The following is a 17,218-nucleotide window of genomic DNA, read 5'->3' on the forward strand; positions in this document are numbered from 1 at the left end:
TCTGTCTTTTCTTACTTTAACAGACGTCCGTTGAGAGTGGACACTCATTAATGCTGTGTGCATGAGCGCTACTTTTCCATGCACTTCTTCCAGAATGTCCTCATCCGAAGGTTACCTTTTGAGATTCGAACGGATCTTATTTCTGAGGTTATTAAAAACAAGGAATTTCATTTGGGTTACCCACAAGCTTCTCGTTTTACATTCACACAGCATTTGGAAATAGTATACCAAGTCAACGTACAAAGTGTGCAATAACTTTGTAATTTAAAGACAATTATAGCACACTGGCGAAGAAAGAGTATTGGAGGCACACGCGGATCTGGAAGTGGCGCTAAAGGGAGGGAATAAATGAGACGCCCAATGGGGTTGGGTGCATTTCTCTTAAAAGCACTTCCGCATGTGTCGGCAGAATTAATTTGACTTAATTGACATTCATAAGCCAAACGTTGCAGTTTTACTCTGACAGGGATAAGGCTGTCTTCTGCTGTTTGCTCAGTAATTGAAATTTCCATTATGAGGTGTAAACATTTAGCAGCCACCAAGTGAATATTCATCAGAGCAGCAGTAGTGACACAAGATTCTGTCTGTGTGTATTTGTGCCAACCAAGTACTGAATTTGCATTAAAGCAAGGGAATCGCTTTTTCATGCGTATGTGAATATATTAAGGTGCTGTTGGCTCAGTATGTTCTTTCATGCAAACAGATCTCAAATGATAAGTCATATTTTTCCCTATTATTTATGTTTTTGTTTTGTCTGTCTGTCTGTCTTTATATCTTGGAATTGTTTCTGTACATTACATTAAAATAAAAAAATTGTGCAATTAATTGTAAAGCTTTACAGATACACAAACATCAATTGTGTGATATGTCAATCAAGCAACTTTCAGTTTTACAGATACGATTAAACTACTGTGTTTTGTTCATTTTGTAATAAGGCATGTATATTTTTTATTGTACCATTGTAACATGTACTGAATTACTAAAACTCAAAAATCTTTCCTTCTTTTTTTCTTTCTTTCAGCCCCATCTCAGGTGAGTGAGGTGATAAAGGAGCGAGTTCAGCAGCACAGCGTTCAGCTCTCCTGGCAGGAACCAGAGCAGCCCAATGGCGTCATCACCGAATATGAGATCAAGTACTATGAGAAAGTGAGTCCACACCACCTGCTCCAGAGCACAAGCTATTAATGAATATATGTATTTGTTTCAGAAAATAACAGACAGAGAGAGACAGTGTCTACCTGTCTGTCAGCATCCCAATTCCCATGCAACCTGTCCTTTCCTGCATGTTTTCATCTTTTTCATGATTTGCATTCTCTGTGCACATAGCTCGTAGTCAAATGCTCCGGTCTGAGTGGATCCTTCCCATCTAATTGCTATAATGAATGAGACACTCATAAGATTTTAATTAGACTGAGGTCCTTCACCAATCCCACACAAACATACACAAGACCGTCTCAGTTTACCACCGCCACACTCGTGCACGTCTAAGACCACTTCAGAAATGCACACACAAGAGCAGCACACATACCTCGTGATGTCTGGAATTGTACCTGAGCATCTGTTCGATGAAAAACAACCCACAACTCCTTGCAGGTTTGCTCACGCTGCCACTAAAACATTAATCAGTACTGTAGTCCCAAAAAACATGAACACAAACACATACCACACTTAATTTCTTTCACCTCAGCTCACTCTCCTGCTCAATCCCTCCTCCCATCCATTATAAAGCACAGCTTCATAGTGTCTACCATCAAACTCATATGTAAGCTAGTCAAGCATGAGCAGAAAGTTCCAGCGTGTTCGCTCGGCGCTCAGCCTGTAGGGTTCCGGTCTCTTAGGCAATGTGAAAGCAGAGCTAGCCTCCTGAGCAGCGCTCCCTGGCTGTTGTCCGTCCTGTTTGAAAATTAGAAGCAAGCTTGACTTCACTCCTAACAGCCTGTGGCATTCCATTTAAGTTTTTTTTTTTTTTTGTCTAGGAGAGAGTTTAAAGATCAGCGGAAAAACACTATGTATAGCACTACAGTAGTATGCTTTTCATATGTTGCAGCTATGGCATTCACACAGGTGAATATGTCTACATGTATATTATGCTCACCAATGCTACATTTATTTGATCAAAAATACAGTAAAAACATAATATTGTGTAATATTATATTACAATTTACTTTTGAAGACTAGGAACTTTTTTCCTCGTAATTTTGAGTTTATATCTTTAAATCTTTATATCGATTCAAAATTGCAACTTTTGTATTGTAATTACTTCTCATAATGTACATATCACTAGTGTTACTTTATCCTAATGTGACTTTATCTTGTAATTGTGTATTTATCTCACAATTAATTTTACAATTACTTTTTCCATAATTGCCACAATTGCAACTTTATTTACCTCTCAATTTATTACAATTTTTTAATGTTATCTGACAATTACCTTATCTGATTTATTATGAAGTTGAAATGGACATATGATGGTAGATGGATATTATGTTAGAATATCGCTGAATTTGTTTTGTTTAAATTAATTTCAAACATTTGAATATTACTGTGGTAGTAGAACAAGTACAAACTGCTTCCTTTTTGTTGTACAAGTGGGCAATATTAACCAAAAAATAGAACTTCAGACATCTTTTGCATACCATTGTCAACACACTGTGACACACTAATCTTAATCTCGCCTACTACATAGGACAGATAGCATGCAAATTGGGATATAGTACACTCTGTGTGGCTGTGCATGTGTTTGTGTTTCCTAAATCTCTCTTTGACATTCCAATTGTAAATGAAGCACCAGCTCCTCGCAAACAGCTTGCTTCTGGTTACCTAGGTTACGGATGAAAAACTGTGATATTGCCTCTGCTTGAACTCTTTACGTGTGAAAAGGGCCAAATGCTCCAGTATTCGCTGCCAAACACTTCAGTGTAACCCCCCTCTCTATAAAGAATTTGTACAATTTTGTGCTTTTGATACCCTGTGACAAGATTGTTATTTTGTTTTCTTCTTTTGAACCTGAAGGACCAGAAGGATCGCATTTACTCCACCGTGAAGTCAAAGTCCACTTCAGCCACAGTCAATAATCTGAAGCCAAGCACAGCATACGTCTTTCAGATTCGAGCATTCACCGCTGCTGGATACGGCACTTTCGGACCAAGACTAGAGGTCACCACCAAGGAAGAATCCACTGGATCTGGTGAGCAAAACAGGATGTGAAACAGTTATCTTAAGCTATTGTTATCTACTTTTGCTAATTGGCCTGCTAGTTTAGCTCTAGTTTAGCAAGGCTTTGCATTATGATCTATCCGATTATACCCGAAGGAAAGGTCCAGCTTCTTCCAGATAAAATCTCTGACCCAGACTGTTCCTAAGACATTGTGTATTTTAGATAAGATGTTTCGGTTCCCTCTGCAGTTTGTCAATGAGCGCAGTGTTTTTGATTCGGAGAAACAAACCTAACGTGAACAATCCAACCTGAATGTGTCATTGTTTCAAATGCAGGCCACTGTATTACCATCTGGGACTATTAAGCCCACTTTCAGAAACAGTAGAACCGTGCACTCAGCGAGACCCTAAAATAGAGCTAGCCCCTCCCTGCAGCAGAGAGAGGATGAAAAGGGGGTTACAACCATCCCATGATTTTTCAATGGAGCTTTGCTTTAAGCTATCCTGCTTTCTCCTTTTGCCAAATAGTTTATTAGCGATGCACCAATAGTAAAATTCTAGCCAATTCCAATAAGCTGTAAATCACTGATATTAAAATTCTAAACTATTTTCTTTAAATAAATTTAAAATAAAACACTAAAACCAGTCATTTTAAATGCTGCAAGTAAATGTAGGCATTATAACATAATAATGTACAGTATGAAAATGGATACTAATTTTGAGATTTGATAAAGATTACATTTAACAGTGTTATTAGAGTTAGATGACAGAAAATGTAACCTGAGTGTAAATATAGGAGAAATGAGCATAAACAATTAATTAATAAAAAAAATTAAATAAATCCAATATGGTACAGATTTATTTTTAATCCCTATATTTTATAAACTAAGCTTATAGCATTACTTTTATTATTTATTTGTGTTTTAATTGCAGCTACAGTCATATCGAGTGAGCAGAATCCAGTCATCATCATTGCGGTGGTGGCGGTAGCCGGTACCATCATCCTGGTCTTCATGGTGTTTGGTTTCATCATAGGGAGAAGGTACGCTCTCGCGGCCCCCATTGACTCTCCGCTACTGTGAGTCTCATACGCTCTCTCAGTTTGCCTTTCTGTCCCTCAAAGGCCACCATAGCTGTGGAGTTCACACCCTCGCCCACTTGCGTGTGATCACACTCACCCACCCACCATCATGTTGTACCTTGTGGGAATGTGACCTCTGATGCATTTTCGCCTCACTAGCTCTTGCTGTTAGCATACACCCAGGATGGGATTCACAACTGCGAATCCTTCCTTCTTACTTTTGTACCTGTTTGTCATTGTTGAACCAAGAATGCCAGTGTTTTTCCATCTGAAAACTTCACTCATGATGTTTGTCACTGATTCCCATGTCCTCCCAACCCTTCACAAACACATATTGCTCTCCTGCATGTCCATCGACACTGAATGCTCTGAATGCTTTGGTATTCAATTCATTATGGAGTTATTCTCAATCATCAACTGGAAATATAATTTCCAGAAATTGCAGATAATTTATTTGTAAATATATATATTTTTTAAATTCCGATCATTCTGAAAGACAAAAAAATCTAAATCAATTAATTTATGTCGAAGCTCATAGCACGGAACAGGAATACATGGCATTTCTATTCCGTGTCCAGAAAAACATTTCGATTAACATTCCATAGCCCTGTTATGTTTGAAATGATATGTCTGGTGACTGCAGGCCATTAATTAGTTTCTTTTTCCCCCTGTATAGACACTGTGGCTACAGTAAGGCCGATCAGGAAGGGGACGAGGAGCTCTACTTTCAATGTGAGTGGCAGCTTTCACCAGCTCATTATACACATGCTCATCAGTGGTGCTCAGCCGCGCTCCTGGAGAACCATCCTGCCGAGTTTCGTTCCAACTCTCATCAAACACCTGAACCAGCTAATCAAGGTCTTTGGGCTCATGCTTGAAAATTACAGGCAGGTGTGTTAAGCAGAGCAGGATGGGAACTAAACTTTGCAGGAGGAGAGGAGCAAGAACCATGCTGTACATCATTGATCACGTTCTGGTCAACCATAACAGCTGTACCCTCTCATATGTTTCCATATTTTTATGAAATATCTAGAACCTTTCCTTTAAATACTCAAATACAGAGATCATTTTAGTTTAATGCTTTTAGCTAGTAAAAAGAGAAATTAAAATTATGGTAAACCATTTTATAGTTTTATACTATTTTATACATTTAGTTTTTATTTTAGATTTTTTTTTTCTTGTAATGTTTTTTTATAAAAACTCTTTTTTTTTTTTTTTTTTTCAGTTTTAGTTTTTAGAGTAATTTCCTGTTTTTTATTTCATTTCCAGTTAGTAATTTTAGTGCTTCAACTTAAGCTTATTTCAATTAGTTGCCAAGGCTGCATTTTTTTTATCAAGTTTTTTATCTAATATTTATATTTTATTTTTATTAGTTTTGGTTAAAGGATAAGTTCACCAGTTTTCAATGATTATGTGTAAATGAACAATCTGTACTCTTTCTCCATGTTACCTGCACCCAGTCTGGAAGGCACAAAATAACACGTTTTGTGTCATACGGCTTAATTTTGACAGCTCTAGGGCTTTCGTTTAAACTACAGATCAAACTTTGACATTTTTGTATCTGCCCCCACGGACAGCGAGATCAAAATCAAAAGTGCATTTTGTGTTAAGTTTTTGGCAATCGGGAACATCACAGCCCCTTTTCTCTGTTTTCTCTAGTCATTTACTGATTAATGACTTTTTATTGAAGAGGTTTTATTGTAAGCCCAATTATTTAGCCCAATTTATCCAGTGATGAATTACTCCTTTAGTGATAATAACCCTGATCTATGCTACTTTGTAGTACTACTTTGTAATACTAATCTGTGGCCATCTCTTTAAATTAATGCTAGATGATGATCTAAACAACTAAATGTAAGTAAAGCTTTATTTATAGCACTTTTTAAAAACAGTGTTTACAAAGTGCTTTACAGAAGATAAATGCATGTGTGCATTCACGGAAGAGAAAAACACATGTACTCGCATAATAGAAATAGAATAATAAACCTGCAACAAAAAAGTATTGCATAAAAATCAAGGAAAGGCCCTAGTGAACAAATGTGTTTTGAGATACTTTTAAAAAGGGCGTAGTGAGTCAATTGCTCGTAGGTTGTCAGGAAGTTAGTTTCATAGCTTGGGACCAAAATGACTAAAGCCTGACTCACCAATGTTTAGCTGTGTTTTAGTACAACCAGCAACTTACCATTGGATGTTCGGAGCAATCTTACTCAACCAGTATTTTTATTCAACCAATTAGAAAGGTATATTGAGGCAGTACCAGGAAGACATTTAACAAACTAATGAGAGGATCTTGAATTCAATTCTGAATGATACAGGCAAGGAAGGGATCTGAGTGTTGAAGCTGCATTCTGAACTCTTTGTAAATGTTTAAAAGAGCTCTTTGGTAGCCCAGCAAAAAACACTATTGCAGTAGTCAAGTCCAGATGTGAAAAAAAAAATGCATGAACAAGTTTCATTAATCAGAAGGGGAGAAAATATCATGGGCTTTGGAGATGTTTAAACAGTTTAACATCCAGATATGGTCAGATATATTGTGCACATTGCCATATTTAAATCTATTCCACAGAATTCAAATGTGTGCAAATTCTGCCAATAACTGTATAGAGCTACAGTCAATGCTCTATGATCACAGATTACATGTCTAGCATTGCCTATGGTGTAAAGCTAGGCCATAACCCTACAGAAACATGCCCTCATCACCAGATCTTCATCTAAAGAGAGCTTACAGACCTCTTAGCGTTAAGATGTTCCTCTAGGTGTTTGACTTCTGCATTCTGAACCCCTGCGCCCAGGCCTCTCGGCCAGTAAGATGTTTTCTCTCAGCAGTCCCTAATGAAGCCCCTGGAGATAGCACTGGCAACGGCCTCCCTAGACTTGCTCTGCTAATGATCAGTGCTGTAGGCAAACTGCTGATTTGGAAACAAAGGTTCAAGGTGGCACAGCTTGCTTGTTCAGGGGCAGCTCAATCTCACTAGCGTTCTTGCCCACACGCTGAGGCTTACAGCTTGCCATATTCTCGCCGTCATGCAACCCTGCCAAAAACAGCACCAGACACTACAGACAACATCTGCTTTTAAAGAGAACCTGCTCAGCTACGCAAAACCACAAGATGCTAGCTGGTTTGACAAAAGGCAGATAAGGCACGCATCGTACTCGTACGCCCAATTTGTTGCTCGTGTTGTGCGGGCAGCAGTGATAAACACGTTCTATCAGATTTACTGACAACTTAGATGGACGAAGCAATTATAGCAGGCAAGAAGAAGGGAAATATCTGCTGCCGTTGCATATGACTGGAGCACAATGCCCGTTTGCTTATGTCATCGTGTAGGCCGACACTGCCTTGAAGGAACTGGGGGATATCAGGAAAAAGCTCTCTCCCTGTTCCTCGGCATTGCTTTTGTTGCAAATTAGTAATTTAATTACTCGTTAGCAACAGTCCATTTTAGTCGTTTTCATCTCAGCATGATGTAGCCTATTACTTTTTGCATCTCATTAAGCGGAGCTTAATGTTGAAGTTGACAGGTAGCAATGTATTTATAGGATTTGATTAGATAGTAAGACTGGGCGAACACATTAATTGGCCTTTAAATAAAAAGTGTTGTGTATAGATAAAATAAAGTCAAATATTGCCAATTGGGCATTATAATTTATTAATATAATTAGTGCTTTATTAATATGATTAATACAAATTATTATTAACATAATAATGTTTTAATAATTGTTACAATGAATAGTCAATTCCATCCATGGTATTAATAAAATAATTAATATACTGTATGTTGTTTTTTAGATATTGTCTTTTATATATTTAAATATTTATTGATAATAATAATAATAATAAATCTCTCATGTTTGTTTCACAATGCAGTGGAACATTCTTTCTCGGCATTCAAACAATAGCTCAGTTTTATGAAACCCATTATCCAATGAGTGACAGCTATGTATGCTGCTGCCATGCTGTATGGCTAATACCCTTTCGGCTCCATTGTGAGAAGGTTAACAAGAAAATGTAATAGCGTTTTTTATGAAATATGTGTGGAAAAATAAAAGCATAGGTTTTATTATTTGATGAAAGAGACCTTTTGACATGCTATCTTCCATCACAGTGTGCTGTTTAGCCCACAGCCCCGTGTCTCTACCCTCCAGTAATCGCATCCGTCCATCAAGGGCTCTGTGTGTGTGCGGCATGCATATTTAATCGTAACAGTAATCCTCTTACCCTTCTACAGTTAAATTTCCAGGCACCAAAACATACATTGACCCTGAAACCTACGAGGACCCGAACAGGGCTGTCCATCAGTTCGCGAAGGAGCTGGATGCCTCTTGCATTAAGATTGAGAGGGTTATCGGCGCAGGTGAGCTCTTCTCTTGTCTTCTCCGCTGCCTCGCTTTAGTCACACACCTCTCTCATTTATCACAATGACAACCAAATATTTACACTCTCGATAGCGGCCAGAGCATCTCTCTGGCCTCCTGTTATTGATAGCGCTGCTGTAGGATTGGTTTATAATTAATATGTCTTCTCTTAAGGCCAGGATGCACATAAATGCATCGCCATTGATGAATTGCTGCCACATCCCTTTTAGTTATAAACCAAATAAGTGTGTTAGCGTGTCCTCTATATAGCATATCCAATTATCTGCTCTCTTGGTTGCACTCCCCTGTGTACCGATGCATAGCATCATATAATGCTGAATCCTGCTGCCTGCATGACTGATATGTATTAAGCACCATCGGAACAGGTGTTAAACTTGACCCGGATCTCTCGAACTCAGCTTGCGGGTGGTTGCGTGTTTCACAGGAGAGTTTGGAGAGGTGTGCAGTGGACGACTGAAGCTGCCGGGAAAGAGGGACGTGTCGGTGGCCATAAAAACGCTGAAAGTAGGCTACACTGAAAAACAAAGGCGGGACTTCCTGTGCGAGGCCAGCATAATGGGCCAGTTTGATCACCCGAATGTGGTCCATCTGGAGGGTGTCGTCACAAGAGGTGGGAAGTTCATCACGTGCATATGCTTTGAATACTGGATGTGGCTTCTTAACTAGCAAGACGCCCTTACCTTGTAAAAAAGAAGTGTACTTAAAGAGAGTACTCTTTCATGACTGTTTCTAAATATCCTTAAATGCACTTTTAAAAAGTGCACTTTGTAGTAATGTCAAATTAAAAGTTTTACTTTAAAGCATGACAAGATTAAATCAAAATGATTTGAAATGTTTTTTTAAAGAAGCCCTTATTTTGATGTGCTGACTAACATGCTAAAGTGCATGCAAAGTATTTGATCATAATTTGAACTGTAGTGCATGTTATTCGATATGTTTGACATTTTATATATTTTTAAATCTTAAATACACATCAAACAAAATGACAAGGCCAATTGTAGTCCGATGAAGCAAAGCTACAATCCTATTATGTAGGTCTGTTAGTCCGACTTTGCAAAATCAGTTAGACTAAAGCAGTTACATGACATTTAAACAAGACAAAGTATTGCTTAGTCTGGCAGAAATTGAACTTTAATGGTGCACTATTAATCTTCTAAATTCTGAAGAGTTATGACTTACCGTAAGCTCAGTTGTGAAGTCATATTGTTATGATTTGATCTTGTAATTTTGGATAAAATTATTTGTGGCTCAGGGTCGTTTATTATTATTTTTGGCGGGTGTACATTCCAAAAGTGTTTATGAAAAGCCCTGTCATCAGTCTAAAGTGAATCCAGTGTTGTAGAATTGTCTGCAAATTGTTTCTCATTACTGCTTTCGTACAGTGTGCGTTGGCCGCACTTCACTTTAATGGAGTCTGTTCTTTGCTCTTTCAGGAAAACCAGTCATGATAGTAATTGAATACATGGAAAATGGCTCATTAGATGCATTCCTCAGGGTACGTATAAACCACCCTAGACAATCTGGTCAGTGAATACAATATCTTTTCTGTTCTGTTCATTACACCCACTGCGATTTACCATTCCATTGCTCATTCTTGGGCCGTGTTACTGTCAGCATCCCCCCCACGTGGTGGATGGAGCATGTGTCTGTTGTGCGGTGGTGATGGATAGACAACATTTCTCTGTTTGTATTTGCACAGAAACATGATGGGCAGTTCACTGTGATTCAGTTGGTTGGAATGCTGCGTGGCATCGCAGCCGGGATGAGATACCTCTCAGACATGGGCTACGTCCATCGCGATCTGGCGGCGCGAAACATTCTTGTCAACAGCAATCTAGTATGTAAAGTGTCCGACTTTGGCCTGTCCAGAGTGATTGACGACGATCCCGAAGCTGTCTACACAACAACGGTGAGTCAATTAAGCTGCTGTCTCATTGTACCTGCCTTGGAAGCCCACGGCACTCTCAGAATAAACAAATCAATCCGTGCTGTGCAAATATAGATACTGTTTGTGGTGCATTGTGATGGTAGAATCTTACAGAACATCAATACAATATTTTCTTCTCTGGTTGATGCTAAGTGTACTGAATGTTAAAAATCTACACATTACTAAACAGGGTGGCAAGATTCCAGTTCGGTGGACAGCAATGGAAGCCATCCAGTACCGTAAATTCACATCAGCTAGTGATGTGTGGAGCTACGGGATTGTCATGTGGGAGGTCATGTCCTACGGTGAACGACCTTACTGGGACATGTCCAATCAAGATGTAAGTTACTGTTTTTGTACAGACATATTAAACCAAATGGTTCTGGAAATGGGAATATAATGTAACATAATACAGTATACTATAATATAATATGATAAAAAAAAAAAATATATACAATTATTACACATAAAATTATAAAAGAATTATAAAAGTACAAATTATATTATAGTATTATATACAATTTGTACAATTACTTATTTGTATTATATTTTATATAGCAATATACTACAGTAATAAACTATTATATACTGTACAAAACTTTACTTATTTATGCAGTTTAGCAATCAGTAAACTTTTTAGTTTTATTCATTCAAATCATGCCTATATAGTTGAACAGATCATCAGTCATTCAGCCAGTCATCATCACAATATCAATTCACCAGTTCATCACTGCACTGAAGGCATATGTAGGTTCTGTGATCATCATGATTTAAATTCCTTCTACAATAATTCGTATTTATTAATGCCGCTAGGCTTGCTGCAACAGTCAGTTTTACCAGTGTTACACAGTGTTCAACCACACACCGGTTACCTCACTTGCCCACCGCGGCACCGTACCCCACCGTCATTTTGATTTTTTTATACTAATAAAAATCATTTAGTTCAGTTAGAGAATAGACACTAGAGTTAAAAGGAGCCAAATGAGAGTCACAGCAGCAGGAGTCAGATTTCATTTATCACATGACGAGAGTGAGGCGAGCTGACTGACAAGGCGATGGTGGAAGATTTGGTTTCAAAGCAAAATGTAAAAGGTCCTAATTGGCTATATTTTGGATTTAAACCCAATGCTAATAGGGACCCTGCATAGGGTTAGTTGTCATTTTGTAGTTGCTGTGTTTTTCATTAAGAAAAATAATGAACCCACCATTCAAGCAAATGCTGCCTCCGAATTGGCGCTAATTCGAAGGCGAAAGTAAAATGGCACACTGCCGCATGGGCATTCATAAGTGATTTAAAAGTGAGGTGGAAAAGAGGGAAAACTCCCCCACACCTCAGTGATACCGTTGATACCGGTATTACAGGTGTTGTCACACTGGTGAGAAAATGATGATAAATGCCAACATTATATATATTTGATAACCTTCAAGCATCTTTCATGCTGTTGGAAAACTAAAAGTTTTTCAATATCCTTTGTACTTCACTTTTAGCAGAAAATAGAAGTCTCTTGTTAGTTCAGCTTACTTTATAGTCTTGTAAAACCACGGCTTGCATTAAAAGTCCTTAGTTACAACGTGAACATAATCTGTAGGTATTCAAGCATCAGGACAGTTAAGCACGCCTGACACTTTGAATTTTCTAGCTGGATATCAACACAGGTGTCAGGAGTGACCTTGTTTTAATGATACATTTTGAGGATAAAAAGGTTTAATGGATCTGCGGAAAGGAATGGAGTGTTTTGCTTGTAGAATTCCTTTTTGTATTCTGCTACACTTTCAACCTTTATAATGAGAAATGATAATGCGTGCCAAATTCATCATTAGCAGAGTTCAATCAATTCAAAGATATCTGCTTAGCCATGCAAAACCTTCGGAACGATCTGCGCGCTGAGCTTTTGTCTCAAAGAAATTGGGACAGCAAAGTGCCGTTCATCATTCTGATCACATGCGTGCAGGGTTTTCAAGTTGAACCGGATGGAAATTCAGATATGGTCACGGCTAATGATATGTATGAGGGAAAGTGTTGTTAATCCGCCACTGTATGTAGGCACTTGTCTTGTGTACAATGCTCTGTTAGGCAGACTCTTTGTCAAAATTACACAAGCTTGAGAGAAGGTAAACAACCCTTATCAGTGAAACTAATGATGACTTATAATTCTCTGCTCCCTAGCAAACGTTAGCTCTCCATGGAAGTGAATAGCTAGTATCAGTCTTTAATGTTATTATTTTTTGCGTTCGAACATTCGCCTCAGTGGAGTCTTGATACTTGTCAGGCCTCAGCGTCAGATGTTTTTATACCCTTTTGAGAATGAGGCGAACAACTCCTTGAGGGCTGCTAAAAAAAGAAGGAAATATTTACATTTCTTCAACTCTGTCTGTTTTGACACTTTTCTTTCCGTAGCTCAAGCCTGGTTTGGAGAGACACGACAAGAATAGCATATGAGGATTTGGGGAAAATATACAGTCTGCTTTTACTATTCCTTGGGAGTAGACGAGGGGGAAAAAACATAGTTCTGGACAAGCCAAATCTATGTTTAGTTTAGTCGACTCAGATTTAAATAATTCCATCAGTTTAGGTGCTAGTTGTGAACCCATGTTTTGTACGATAATCGCATTTCCACATTTTTTTTACTGACGAACACACAGACACACTAATGTTCAAAAGTGTAGGGTTGGTACAATTATTTAAATGTTTTTGAAAGAAGCCTCATTTACAGCGAAAAGTAAAAACAGTAATATTGTGATATATTCAAATATAAGTAGAGTTATTTTAAATTGTAATAATATGTTTTAAAATGCCATTTATTCCCGTGATGGCAAAGTTAAACTTTCAGCAGCCATTAATCCAGTCTTCAGTATCACTTGATCTGACTGAAATCATGATTCAGTGGTGCTGATTTGGTGCTCGAGAAACATTTCTTATTATTATAATTTCTTAGCATGCTGAGTGAGTAGGACAACAGGTGGTTTTATTGCTCTATGGACCCGTTCAATTCATAAACCATGACGTGCACAGACACCCAGGCAACAATGTGTTCATCCTTGGTTTAAACTGTAACCTTGTGATAGTATGATAGTATGACTGTCACAAGCAGCTGTTGAACAAACAGCTTTCAGTGCGCTTGCTTCATTCACATCCAGTTCATGTGGTACTCTTTCCTTGCACTCAGGCACCCTCCAATAACCAGTGCAAGGATAATCACATCTGGTTAGCCTGCTTTTCCTCTGTTGTAGTTTGTAATGCTGGAGGTAAACCACAACAGATTTATCCAGCAAAGCGGCTGTTTACAGAGTCCTGATTAAAGGATGAGCAAGTGGAAAGAGGGATACAAATAGAGAGCTGGAGGTGCAGGCAGGGCTTTGTGTACTTTCTGTTCTGGATGCTAATGGCTAAGCTACTCGTTTTGACCTCTGTCTCTCAACCACTTGGTTTTCTTTTGCACCTTTTCTAATTTTCCATCTCTCATTTTGATCTTGCAGGTCATAAAGGCTATAGAGGAGGGTTATCGTCTTCCCGCCCCCATGGACTGCCCTCCTGGCCTCCATCAGCTCATGTTGGACTGCTGGCAGAAAGACCGAGCAGACCGACCCAAATTTGACCAGATCGTCGGCATCTTGGACAAAATGATCCGCAACCCTAACACCTTAAAAACGCCGATGGGAACGTGTACGCGGTGAGGACCACCATTCAATTTTTTTTTTTTTTTACTGCCCAGCTTTATCTATTTCTGCTCAAAGAAAGTGATGCCATTCACAGACCAGCTTTGTTTTTACGATGCGTGGAAGTTGGTTGTTATGTTTTATACTCCTGCACCTCACTGCAATGTCTTTCAGCCCTTTTATAGGTTCGCAAGTAAATTTGCGAACAATTCCATCTGTCCAGCATTTGATTTATCCGCTAGGGCTTACTGATGAAAGATAAATCCCAGGGAATCAATAAAGCAAAACAGACTCCTTGCTTTTATGTTCGATAACAAGGACTTTAAATCAATTGTCATAATGAGTGTTCGAAACTTTAAAGCCTTGTGGGAACTCCAGCCTCCAGTGTGGTATTAGTCAGAGGAAGTGTGTTTACAATCACAACAGGATCTGCATCTCACATTGAAGATATGACCTTTAAAACTTTGGGAAGATACCCACGTAACCGTCCTTTATCATGCCTGTTACAAAGTAATGCAAAACAACAGTTCTCTAAATTAGTATATTGTACAATATTGTATATTGTACAATATTGTACTGTGAATAAGAGCTGATGGCTGAATATCATTGAGATTTCATTATTCTCAATATCAATAAAAAAAAAAAAAAAAAAATTACTACTTACAATCATTTTCGTGTTGCGGATGTTAGATCCCCCCCCCCCCCCAATAAAGCAGTACTAAGAAATAATGTTACTGTGCCATTATAACACTCATATATATCTCTTTTCCTTTTCCTCAGACCCATAAGCCCACTGCTTGACCAGAACACTCCAGATTTCACCTCTTTCCGATTGGTCAGTGAGTGGTTGGAAGCTATCAAGATGGAGAGATACGTGGACAACTTCACAGCTGCCGGCTACAGCTCGCTCGAATCTGTCGCTAGAATGACTATCGAGTAAGAGCGCTTTGCTGTGATCTTTCCTACACACTGTCACGCTCTATAGAAATGCATGATCTTTCTAGGAGTAATTTCAGCCCTCAGCTCTCATTCACAATACGATCCTGACATTGCACTGAATTTTAATCAGACCTCTTTGACTCATACTCTGACTCATCGTGTTGTAGTTAATATGGCCTTTTCTCAGTTTCCTTTTGCTTTGGTAATGAAATACCTCTCAGGCACTTCATGCTCTATTGCTGTGATTTATGAACGTTGTGTTTCTGCTTTAGGGATGTAATGAGTTTGGGAATCTCCTTGGTGGGCCATCAGAAGAAGATCATGAGCAGTATACAGACTATGAGAGCCCAGATGCTGCATCTTCACGGGACGGGTATTCAAGTGTGATGGAGGTCCAAAGCCCTTCCCGGTCGGATGAACCAGAACTCTCCAGGAAACACCGTAAAGTGTGTGACACGGCAAAAAATATGAAAAAATAAATCAACAACAAAGAAAAAAAAAACGTTCCACACCCTTCCGGTGAGATTAACCTTCCAGAACTGGCAGAACAGAATCATTCCTTTGTTATTGGCGAAGGATTTTGGCACAGGTGCTGGAAACCAAGAGACGGAGAGACAATGAAAAAGCAAACATGCAAGAGAGAGAGAGAGAGAGAATCCTACATGGACGCTCCTCTGGATGCTCTAAAGAACTCCTCACGTCATTGAGTTGGAGCGTTTGAGAGGCTTTTTATGCTTTGTACGGACTTTATCGTCACAAAAGGTTGATTTGCTCATAGTTGCTATAGATTTCACTGGTTTCTTTTTTTTTAAATCATGGGTGAATATAAAAATAAGCAAATCCAGCTCATAAGGAGTGAATTTGGAGAGATTTCTTTTTCTTTGGTTTGTAATATCCACATCAAGACAATGTGGTACGTTACTCTTCTACTCGATTGATTTGTGTTAGCTTGTTTTTCTCGGATTGTGTTACGGAACTGACAACAGGGTAAAACGTCTCATCTTGAGGGAAAGAGACAGATTCAGAGGCTGAAAGTAGACAAGAGGAGGTTTGTCTTCTCCAGCCAGCACTATTACATGAAGCTCTCAGCAGACTGAAGCATTGGCAGAGAGTCGGGCTGACCTGCCCTTTTATATCAAGCAGAAATATCCCACCGCTTGGATACATGAAGCTCCTGAGGATGGCTGGTTGTGTTTTATACCAGCCCGAACAGACAGTTAGGTATATTTTATGATCCTACGTGACAATTCAGATGTGAATTAGTACAAAGAGAATTGGTGATGGAGTTTTTTTAATGTAAGAACAACTACTTCGGTGGCAATATTCTTTATAAGTTTATATTTACCACATGAATGGATTTATCAGTGCTGTTGTTGAATGTGTCCTTTTTAATATTGATATTATTTACCATAAATACATGTTTCCATAAAGAAACACAAAAATGAAAAAAAAAAAAAAAAAGTTAGGCTTTTTTAATTTAGAAACAAATTCTGTTTCAGCAACAGTTTCATTTGTGTTTAGTATCAGTTTCCTAGCAGGTGACTGACTTTAAAATCATACAATGTTGTGGTGTAAAGGAGTAATACTGCCTTAAAACAAGTCAACTATTGCTCTTAATTTTAGGTTTTCAGATTATTGGTGAGATCACAGCTGTTTTGGGGAGAGAGTGACAAATATGAGCAATAATTTGAGGTGCTGTATAGACTTTTACTCACATACTGCTTGGAAATCAGCAGCAGTTCTGTAAAATTTGATCAAAGAGAGTTGTTGAATTTATATACTAGGATCTCATCACCTAGACTGCAACGTTTCGGTTTGTTTCTTCTGCTCTTTTGTTATGCTGAGCTCAAAGTTGATGCTTACGCTAAAGTTTTAGTGCCATAACAGCCTTCCACTCTCAACTGAATGTTTCGTTGACAATTAAATGTTATGCGTAATAGTGTTAAATTCTTTAAGGAGTACTGTGTACATTTTTTAGGCTTGATTTGTTGGGCTGCCATAAAATTCTACCATTTTTGGGCTGAAGTATGTTTTTTTTTTTTTTTTTTTTTTTACTGTAAAACCTTAATGTGACACATTTC

General features: G+C 38.4%; 1 protein-coding gene across 4 annotated transcripts in view; it reads left to right on the forward strand.

Moving 5' to 3' along the window:
* The window catches only part of epha7 (eph receptor A7), a 70,456-nt gene extending 53,892 nt beyond the window's left edge, over positions 1-16,564 (forward strand). Inside the window, exons 6-17 of one of the 4 annotated variants that reach the window (XM_084091898.1) lie at positions 1,022-1,146; positions 3,013-3,187; positions 4,090-4,234; positions 4,914-4,969; positions 8,467-8,592; positions 9,039-9,224; positions 10,048-10,109; positions 10,314-10,523; positions 10,732-10,881; positions 14,019-14,212; positions 14,979-15,134; positions 15,410-16,564. In XM_084091898.1, coding sequence (XP_083948024.1) covers positions 1,022-1,146; positions 3,013-3,187; positions 4,090-4,234; positions 4,914-4,969; positions 8,467-8,592; positions 9,039-9,224; positions 10,048-10,109; positions 10,314-10,523; positions 10,732-10,881; positions 14,019-14,212; positions 14,979-15,134; positions 15,410-15,524 — 1,700 coding nt within the window. In that variant the 3' untranslated portion in view covers positions 15,525-16,564. The remainder of the gene's footprint in view (positions 1-1,021; positions 1,147-3,012; positions 3,188-4,089; positions 4,235-4,913; positions 4,970-8,466; positions 8,593-9,038; positions 9,225-10,047; positions 10,110-10,313; positions 10,524-10,731; positions 10,882-14,018; positions 14,213-14,978; positions 15,135-15,409) is intronic. The other 3 variants (XM_084091899.1, XM_084091900.1, XM_084091901.1) reach the window with 3 other exon arrangements.
* The last annotated feature ends 654 nt before the right edge of the window (positions 16,565-17,218 follow it).

The sequence above is a fragment of the Abramis brama genome (assembly GCF_963993115.1).
Source record: "Abramis brama genome assembly, chromosome: 18".
Lineage (NCBI taxonomy): Eukaryota > Metazoa > Chordata > Actinopteri > Cypriniformes > Leuciscidae > Abramis > Abramis brama.